The 10,227-nt window shown below is 43.5% G+C and overlaps 1 protein-coding gene across 5 annotated transcripts; it reads left to right on the top strand.

The window, feature by feature from the left end:
- Positions 1–2,909: 2,909 nt before the first annotated feature.
- LOC124179316 lies at positions 2,910–5,862 on the top strand. Of its 5 annotated transcripts, XM_046563525.1 has the most exons (6): positions 2,910–3,798; positions 3,866–3,989; positions 4,071–4,242; positions 4,315–4,531; positions 4,655–4,813; positions 4,957–5,862. In XM_046563525.1, exons 1-5 carry the CDS (start codon positions 3,569–3,571, stop codon positions 4,779–4,781), a joined length of 870 nt encoding a protein of 289 aa, XP_046419481.1. In that variant the 5' UTR covers positions 2,910–3,568; the 3' UTR covers positions 4,782–4,813; positions 4,957–5,862. The 5 variants fall into 5 exon arrangements, with proteins under 5 accessions (XP_046419481.1, XP_046419480.1, XP_046419482.1 ...); XM_046563524.1 differs by having other exon boundaries at positions 2,915–3,798; positions 4,655–5,462; XM_046563526.1 differs by having other exon boundaries at positions 2,932–3,798; positions 4,092–4,242; positions 4,655–5,462.
- Positions 5,863–10,227: the final 4,365 nt, after the last annotated feature.

Here is a 10,227-nt window from a genome sequence, read left to right on the forward strand (position 1 = left end):
CCCCTATCCGCTTTGCTCCAGCGAGTCGGGTGGATTAAACCTGCTGAAGTCTCTCTCTCTCTCTCTCTCTCTTTCTCTCTAGTCGGCACTGACGCAGATTAAATGCCCAACTGTTGAGCAGATCGCGAATGATATCGCGAAGGAGACGACAAAAGTGGAATACGGATGGCTTACGACGCGACGGGCCAAAATCTGCATCGTGATTCAAAGTACGTAGCTCAAAAATCTCGGAGGAAGCTGGTTGATGATTTTCCAAGTGTCGTGCCACCGAAGTGGCACAACGACGCCGTAAAAACAAGGAGCCATCAACCCGAGGACCGACTGTCGCTCTTTTCACTTTCATACTGAGACTCGGAGGGTTTCTTTTCCCGACATGCGGGCGTTTCGAGTCGCTTGTTACCCCGGCACCTGACCGCCTGACACGACGGTACGCATCGGATGGCCTCGTCAACGCCGTCGTTCAATCTGTATGGTAATACGTCCCCCGCAGGCCCCGGGTTTAGGACCCCGAAAAGATTCCCGGGTCAAAGAGACTGTCGTCAAGTTATCGCCCCGACGATTGACCCCCTAAACGAGGACCGTTTGTCGTTTTTGACGAGCGTCAAGCGCTGCGAAGGGAGAGTGAGAGGATAAGGAACCGCCTTTTCTCCGACGCTCGAACATCGCCTGCACAAATGTCGCAGGAAATCACCATCGGAGATAGCTAAGAGTAGAACTTCTCACCGAGGCCAGAAGGGCATGCTCGTACGCGTGAGCGATCGACTCTGATCCCCTTGTCGTGGAGACCAGAAGAAGGGACCCGGGAGGAGGATGTAATCGCACATCTGAAGTGAAGCGTGACCGAATTCAGTACCCACGGATCATCGGGACATCGTTGCAACGTTTAATATTTATGAACCGAACCTTAGTGGAAACGATACTACGCTTCGACCGCTTGTTTGCCGTGCAATTATCCTTGGAATCGGTAGCCCGTTACGCTGGTTAATAACGCCCAGTTTCCTGGGGCCGTGGGCGCTCCTTTTCTGCAGGCATGCAGGAACGACGACAACGCTGATGGCCTCTGTGGCCCGTATAAACGTCTACCAGACCTCTTCCCCTCCCTCCAGCCCCGCCATTGTGACAATCTACTCCTCGCCCTCCTGGACGAGCGGAGTGTGTCGTCTAAGAACCTCCCGGAAATGGATGACCGCCGGACGAATTTCCGCCGGTTAAAACGTACCCGGTTTTATACCACCCCCTGTAGCGGTGCCATTATGATGCCTTACACATGTTTCGGTAGAAGCGAAGGGTGATTTTCTCGTGGGAATCCGGGAGAGGATCGCGTCTCTCGTCGGCGAAAATGACTCCGGAGTTTCCGTCGCCGATGATTCGACAGTCCTGAACGGTTACAGAGCCAATGCAACCGCGAGCTGCTCGCGACGAAACACTGGAATTGGAATGGTCCGAGAGGTTGGAGGCTATTAGGTATGGTTTAATAAAAGGAATTGGTACGGAATTGAATTAGAGTATATAGAGCGGGCGGTGGCCGGGGGTTACCGCAGAGAAAATAGGCATTAATTGAATCATGACACAATTACCGACCGATCGGAGTTGCGCGTGTGTGCGTTACAGAGGCTGTCCGGCACACGCGGGCAGACCGACTCGAATCTGGAGACGAGGGTGGCGGCGGTCGTGTTATGTGTGCGTATATAACCGAATGGCCAGTCAGCCAATCATCGGTGAACCCACACCCGCGACATTCTACATACCTACATCTGCGTTTGTGTGTGCCAGCCGAGAAGCGGCCGGAGGAGAGAGACGGACAGAGTCTGGCCTCGACGGCGTTGTGTTTCTCGCTGAACCTATCTATTGATCGAAGCTGTGGGAGCCCAAAGTCACTGCCGACTGGCGTCAACCGGGTTTCGTGTCTCGTCTTTTCCTGCCCCACTATCCGTCCAACGCGTATTCCTGCCGTTCCGCGACGCGGTCTATGCCTTTCCCAAAATCACCCCGATCCTCCGTAATCAACGGTCCAAACCACCTTGCACCTGACCTCGAAATCCCCGGAAAAGTCGTAACTTTACTTCCTTCCCACTGCGCCGAGGATTCGAGTCTTGACCTTCTCCAACACCGGACTCTACCGAAGGATCGGGAACGATCAAGTTATGAATAAACAAGCCGCTTCGTCGAAAGTTTTAATATAGCTCTGAGCGTCAGCGGCGAGAGGAACTTGGATGAACAACTACCAGGTTTTCATCCGATGTTGCATGTATTCGAACGATAGGTGAACAAAAACGGAAATTGTAACGAGAAAACAGGCGATCCTGGACATCGTCGGGGTTTTTAGATCCGGGGATCAAGTCCGGAAGAGACTTCGACGATGATTTCGTGGACGGTATCCACGGTGAAATCGGGGTGAGAACGCTAATGGCTCCCGGACGTCGCATCGCTTCGCGGCCAGTAGAGCCCGTTTTCCGGCTGAAGTCCTGGCGACTATCCCCAGCGAGTCCGATACGTCACGTAACCCGATAATCCGAACGATCCGAGCTATTCGAAGCCCGTCAAGTCCGGAATGACGTATGCCTAGATAGGTTATACGTGTCACATACGAGAGAGTCGGTGAGTCCTGGACGGAGTAACTTAGCAACGCTTCAACGGGCAACAGCGGGGGGTTGGGCCGAGAGTATCAACGTTTGAATTAAAATTCGACTCGTTGATGTTCGTCATCGTCACGACCGTCATCGTCGTCTCAACTGACGCAGAGAGGCCGTTGTGAACGAGGTACGGGCGGCTACTTCCGCCGCGGAGGAATTGTCCGGATCAATGTAAGTCGCTGGTGGCATCCGTGCCGGCGCCTAGCAACAGGGAAAGCCTTTGGCTAAGGCCAGGCTGCGAACCGCGGTGAAAGAGAGGCTTGTGGCTCGGCGACTCATTGTCAGTTTGAGTGAAGAGCGGTGGAGCCAACCCCCCGAAATTGGCGCCGAATCGCGAGGTGCGAGGCACAAAAATCATGCGGAAGCCTCGAACCGACCAAACGGGGTGTCGATTCTCATCGGGCTGCGTTGTGGGTAACCTACGGGTTATGAGATCGCGATGCTGATCTAATGCCGATTGATGGGACGAGGCGCGGTTAACTCTCGATCAATTATACCGAGTTTGTTGAATCGAGAATCGAGGATGGGTGTACGTGGGTAGGAAGGAAATTGTTTCGACCCTGACCAGAGGAGAAGACACTGGTCGATTACGCAACGCGATAAACGGTACAATATACGCCGGTGTAATTAATCGGTCCCAATTAGCGATGGATTCCCGAAACTCGAGAACGAGACAACAGCCGCTGAGGGGATGTAAAAAGTTCGGTCCCACCCACGCAGCGGCGGAACATCTCGATATGGACTCCGGGCTGTTACGAGGCGAATTGGCACTGCTTTTTGCGACGGTGATCCAGGGCGTATAAATTGAAGACGACGGGCGTGATCTTCGGCAGGGAAAGACGAGACGCGCTCGGTCTAGCACGACGACGACAACGAGCCTGCAAATCGTCCTCCTAAACGCACCTGGTGGGGCTCGCCGATCAAAGTATAAGAAGATGTCGCAGCCGGAACAGAACAACAGTATGCCGTACGAGCGTGAGATGTCGACCTCGAAGAGCAGCTCGCTGTTGCGCCTGAATCAGGAGGCCCGCGAATGGCCGGACCACGAAACGGACTCGGAGATAAGCGAGAACGAGTTCATAACCAAGGGCGCTTTCCTCCTGACGCCGAGCCACGAGCTCAGCATGGACAAGGCAGTGACCATCTGCGAGAAGATGAACTTTCGGTGAGCCGATCGATTCGTAACAGCGTTCAATCAATCCGTAACACGAACCGTCGCTAATCCGTTTCAGTGGCGCCTTTTCCCTGACCAAAACGGCGACTGGTATACTGTTCAAGTTCAGCAGCATCGACGACTTCCAAGCGGTCTTCAAAAAGGGATTCCACAAGGTGACCGGCGCCAGGTTCTACAAGAAGGTGAGTGAGCGGCGTCGGCTTTAGGCGCCCGTTTCATTTCCTATGTCTGCGTAATTTCCTACCGAGACAAGTAAAGACCAGCTTCCAAACGAACGTACGAAGGTGGCGATACCCTGTCGACCGGCCAAGATATTCACCGTCTACGTTCTCGATGTGCCGGAAGAAGTACCGGAGGACGACATAAGGCACGCGCTCTACAAGTATCGCTCGATCGTCGAGGTTACCAGACTGCCGTTGAACACCGGAAACGTTCGTGAGTCGATCATACAGTCCGCGTCCGGAAAGTGTGTTCGGTAACTCCGTTTATACCGTTTGCCAATTCCAGTCAAGGCCATAAACGACAAGATCAAAAGCGAGACCCAGAACTCGAACGAGGCCCCGACCATCTACACGGGTCCTCCGGTGATCCGAGTCACCCTGGCCAACGTCGATGAAACCTCGATGCTGCTGAGCCGCGGTCTCGATTTTTACGGTGCGACCTACTTCCCCACGGAAACTCCTCATCCGGCCTCTCAGCCCTTCGCAAAATTCAGGAACAACAGGTAGGCATGTGATGTAATGATAATGCTGAGAGCGTAAGCGACGTTATCGATTAACGGTCACGCCGATTCGCGGCTAGAGAGACGACGATGGAGTTTTGTTTGCGCAACCACTTTGGTTTTCAGATGGGCCGACGTCGCCTCACCGGGTACCGGTCAGCGAGTTCGAGACCTACTTCCGGTGTTCGACAACGCGGGTTTCAACAAATTACCACCGCCAACAAGCCGTACGATCAAACCGCCGAGGAACTAAACGATCGGAAGTTGCCAAAAATTGAAAGAGAAGTAAGCGAACCATTCAGACACAGAATCGATGAAAAGACGGTCTACAAAGATGATTTTTAAACAAAAAAAAAAATAAATATATACACATATGTAGAGAGATAGAGGATATTGGAAGGAAAATTTAACGGTTAGTTATTCGATAGCGGATATCAAGGAAATAGAGATGAAACATAGAAACTTTACGAAGAGAGTGATGGATAAACGAAGAGGGGCATAGAACAAATCTTTGAGGTGGATGGAACTTGATCTACTTTGTCAGTCGCAATCCCGATGACAGCCCAGTTTTCGTCGTTGAACTTCGTCGTCCCACCGAGCTGTGACTGGAAAACGATTGATGACGCTGTAAGGGCTCGTGTTTTATTACACATGCATACCGGAGAACTTTGAACATCACCCGCGGTTATATATTTTCTCTCTGTTCTTTTCGCAATGGTGTTGCTTTCTCACCCTATTTTTTAAATTGTTTTGTTCGTTTTTTACTTGTTTTCTCATCGGATCTCGTTAACATTCACTAGTTTAAAGAAACACACGCGCGAATTTGGAAAGAAAACGAAATGCAAAAAAAAAAACGAACAATTAAAACGCAAAGTTGATGCTAACGACAAAGCTGAGGATTCGTTTGATCATTATAATAATATGACGATATAACAGCGAGGATAACGATAATCCTACCATTAATAATAATAATAATAATAATAATAACAACACCGATAACAGTCATCGCGAACGGATTCACAATAATCGAATAATCGAATAATGATTCTAATTCTGATACTTCGATCGTTTTTCGAATTCTGCGTATGTATATTTAAACGTCGTTATAACTTTTTGTTTTCAAACTTCTATCCGCATTTGATATATTTTTTGTTCCACATAATCATTCCTGAAATATTTTTCTAATATAACAGAATTTTTACCGACGCACACAAGATGCGGAAATAAGAAAAATGAATATCATGTGAAATAGACAAGCGATGCAATGTACGCTATACCGTTCAAACTGTTCCTATATGTATACACCGTGTAACATAAATATTACTACCTATATCTATCATATATACCCGATACTCGAGCGATCGATTGTGCAACCGATAATCAACGATCACATTATTATACATATACATTTATAACGATTTACCTCTCTTTATTATACATATATAATATATATTATATATAAATAATAAGACAACGGCTTGAATATGATAACGTATACATGTCGTCGATACATTACGAATGTAATAATCATGTCTGTAATTTAAACGTTGCATGCGAAATAAACGACCTTAATCGTACAATGATGATCATTACCCGGAGAAAGTTCTTTGTCGTTAATTGATACTAGCGAGAATTTATAAAACGATGATGGACTTGCAGATTTTTCGCACAGTGATTGAGTTCGAAGAACTGCGCAATTGCGTATCAGAATAGACGAATTGGTAATTTTTTAATTTCTCGACGAAGATGAAGATTTCGAAGCGTAAGGAAACGCCGATTCTTTCGGTAAAGACTCCGAGTGGACGTGAGGCGGGAATATTCGGATATAGAACGCGGGGTAAGCGACTCTCGAGTGCCATCGTGGCGGGTTGACGGGGCCGCTTGCGTTTCTAATCGCGGCGAAGTAATCTGCATTATTTCGACCGGCCGAAATTTGCCGCGGTTTTAGTCACAGCCATGGTTCCTGCGTTGAGAGAGAGAGACGAAGAAGAAGAACACCGGCGCCCCCGGAAGATAAAGGCACTCAAACGTGTATCGACCCAAAAGAAAGAGAGAGAGAGAGAGAGCAGAAGAAAAGGACGAAAAAAGAGAGAAGGCTGCTATCTTCTGCGAGAGGAACGGAAAATCTGAAGAGGAAGACGAAGAAGAAAAAGGAGGCGGGAATTTCCGCGCATTTTATGCGGCCATGGCACTTCGATACCGATCGATGTGTTCGTTTGTATCGGGTTTTGAGTTTCAGGTTTGCGACAAGTTGATGTATTGTATATGTATATGGCAAAAGATCGAGACCCACGCAGCATTGCATATATAAATACACCGTTGGGAAAAATCTCACCGCTATGCGATAAAGGAAAAAGTTTAAGAGGGAGAAGAAGAAGAAGAAAAAGAACGAGTTACAGAAACGCGGAGAAAGGAAAGCGAGATAAAAAACACACCCCCTGCGTAATACACAAATGTATAGGTATACATTTGGCAAACGGTAATCGCCGAGAAGAAAATATGTAACCTATACAGAAATCGTAGGTACTCCAGAAGTTGAACTGTAAAATGAAAAAATATTTCCTCGTACAGCGTATTCTGTAATTTGTTTTTTTCTTCCTTTCTTTTATTTTTCTCACACCCGCATACCGCAGCATTGCAAAATATAAACTATGAGTTTAGAGAAAGTAATCGATTTTTTTTTTCAGACAATCGCTCCTCGAATTATTGTGTACTAATTTCATAAAAAAAGCATAAATATTTCAAATTCGATAAATCAACTAATTTACCGTATAAATCTGTTAACCATGGTATATAAAAGTTGAATGTCTGAATCGAATACAGGATTTATGAGGACCTTGTGTAACAAGTATGCAAACTAATTAAAACATGAAAAAGAGGGATCTATCAAAGTTCCTGTTTATTCCTAAATTGAGGAATCAGAGTGATGTATTTGAAGAAAAATACCTAAAGGTTCCTGGAGCACAATGCAAACAATTTGATCGTCAGCGAGAAAATACATGTAACGGGGGCTGAAATAATCATGATAGGTGTAGAGTAGGGTGATTTAAAAAAAAAAAAATTTTTTTTTCCAAACAGACTCAAAAGTTTCGTTTGAGTGTTAAAAAAATTTCTGTAAAAAAATCAGCCCTTAATATTAATATTAAAATAGTCCTCACCGCATTTTTTTAATTCCCATAAGAGTAACATGGGAAAAATTATTTTCCCTTCTTCTGACTTTTATACCTTTTAAACGACCAATCGACTAAAAAAGCGCTATTCTGATCTTTGTGGAGAAATGAACGTTCTACAGAAAAGGTCTGAAAACATTTTTTGATCAGTCCACTCGTTTGAAAGTGATTCAAGATCAAAGTTTCATCTTTCAAAAATTTGAAAGTTACCAATGACGTTGCTGAACGCGGAGTCGCATTAATTGAAGAATATAACTGCTGCCTAACTAAAGATGAACAACAGTTGCAGTATTTATTACAGGTTGTTCGCGACCATCGACAACGTTTTCCCAATTTTTACAAAAAAATCTCTGCATTAATAAATATTTGATATAACTAAATGAGTAATTTTTTTGGCAAAACTCATTAATAAAAGTGAACAGATTAATAAAATAGAATTTTTTATTTCTTGATTTATATTTTGCCCAGAACAAGAAAAAGTTGAAGACTAAAATTAAGAACAGCTGTGTCTTCAAATTAGAATCGATATGATTTTTTAATGGTAATATAAATTTTTGAAGCCAAATTCTGCGAAGAAATTCTTTGAAAGCATTATATTTATTTGATTCAACAAAAAAAAAAAAAAAAAAAATCATTGGTCAACATTTATCAGAAGTCTAATTCATGTTTGACAAAAAATTTGATCCTCATTTTGACAGTGAAACCAACAGTTTTGGCGTAATATACAAAATTCGATCAAATTTTTGAAAAATTAAACTTTGATCTTGAATCACTTTTAAACGAGTGGACCAATCAAAAAATGTTTTCAGACCTTTTTCGTAGAACGTTCAATTCTCTACAAAGATCAGAATAGCGCTTTTTTAGTCGATTGCTCGTTCAAAAGTTATAAAAATCAGAAGAAACGAAAATAATTTTTTAATAATTAATAATAATATCAAGGGATCATTTTTTTACAGTAATTTTTTTACACCCAAACGAAACTTTTGAGTCTGTTTGGAAGAAAAAAATTTTTTTTTTTTTCCAATCACCCTACTACAGAGGCTAGTCCTTAGATGCAACGCGTTGCGTAATCGCAGATATGTATACATATGACATAACAGATATAACAATAACAACAACAACAATAACAATAACAATAAGGTATATTGTAAATGTACAATACTCTCGATCGAAAACACTCCCCGATCCACTCAACTCGATCAGCACAAATCAACGTCGAAAGGAGCTTTCGTTCTGGCATGTAAAGGCGCCACAATAAATGGGGAAGCGGGGACGGAGAGGAACAATCGCATAAGCGCTCTCTACAATTTCGCGGAATAGACGGAGGATGGATGAAATAGGCGAAATGACGGTTTAAGGGCGCAGATCTTGTCCGTTGAGATACGTTAAATACATTATACGTTGTATATAGGAAGAGCGAGGAGAAGAGTACGTGACGCATTATGTATTATATTCTTGATCGAAGAATAATAAACGCAAAACGATTCGACGATGAGTGCTGTTGTTGGTGTTCTTATTATTGCTATTATTATTACACATTGATCGATGAAAGGTTTTACTTCTTCTGGGTAAATTAAACCCTTTACCTGATTCGTTTCACCTATTGTAATGACATATTTTGCGCGTTTACAATGAAGAGTATCGATTTTGTTTTTAGTTCGTTTCAACATTCAATGATTCAATCGTCAATTTTATATTGTATAAAATTACCTCTCAGATGAGGTTTTTTTTTCTTCTTTCGCTCATTCAATTACAGCTGATTCGTAAATTTTATAAGAAATAATCATTGTTTCCATTGTTATTTGTTTTTCTTTTCAAATCAGAATATTGATTCAAGTTTAGTAGGTAATGAATATTGTTATTATTATTATCATTGTACCTATGAAAGTATTTGTTTTATACCTTTTTATATGATATCATACACATACCTACACAGCTAGAATACGAAACGTTTTTCACGGAAGCTGCAGCTGAGAACGAAGTTTACAGAAAATTTCTCGTAGCCGGTGGGTGATATTTTTATTTTTTCGCATAGATCATGTTAATTGCAAAATTTTCCGCGAACACGTTGCCCCATAAGTCATAACTCGGTACTCTTTATTTCTCCCTCTCTCTCTCTCTCTTTTTTACACTTTACGCACAGAGTAGATGGTAGGTACTAATCTGCGAGGATATTATACGGTTTTACGTCTTTTTCATTCCCCCCCAGCCGCCGTTCGTGCCGCGTGTTGAAATCTTGTTAATTCTACCGTTTCAACATTTAACGTTTCTTTCTTGCCGTTGTTTCGTTTTTTTTTTTTGCTATTTGCTTTTTCGACTTTCTAACTCTTTCCACGATTCCTTTTCTTTTTTTTTTTTTTTTTTTTTTAGCACAGTCTTCTACTCAAACTCCACATTTCACGTTTTTTTTTCCCATCCCGTCATACGTACACATCATATAATTATAGAAAAACAAAAGAATAGAAAGATTAACGTGCGTGAAAAACAGTAACTAATGCAGCTGGTATGTGTATTACATGTATATATATA

The sequence above is a fragment of the Neodiprion fabricii genome, chromosome 4, assembly GCF_021155785.1.
Source record: "Neodiprion fabricii isolate iyNeoFabr1 chromosome 4, iyNeoFabr1.1, whole genome shotgun sequence".
Lineage (NCBI taxonomy): Eukaryota > Metazoa > Arthropoda > Insecta > Hymenoptera > Diprionidae > Neodiprion > Neodiprion fabricii.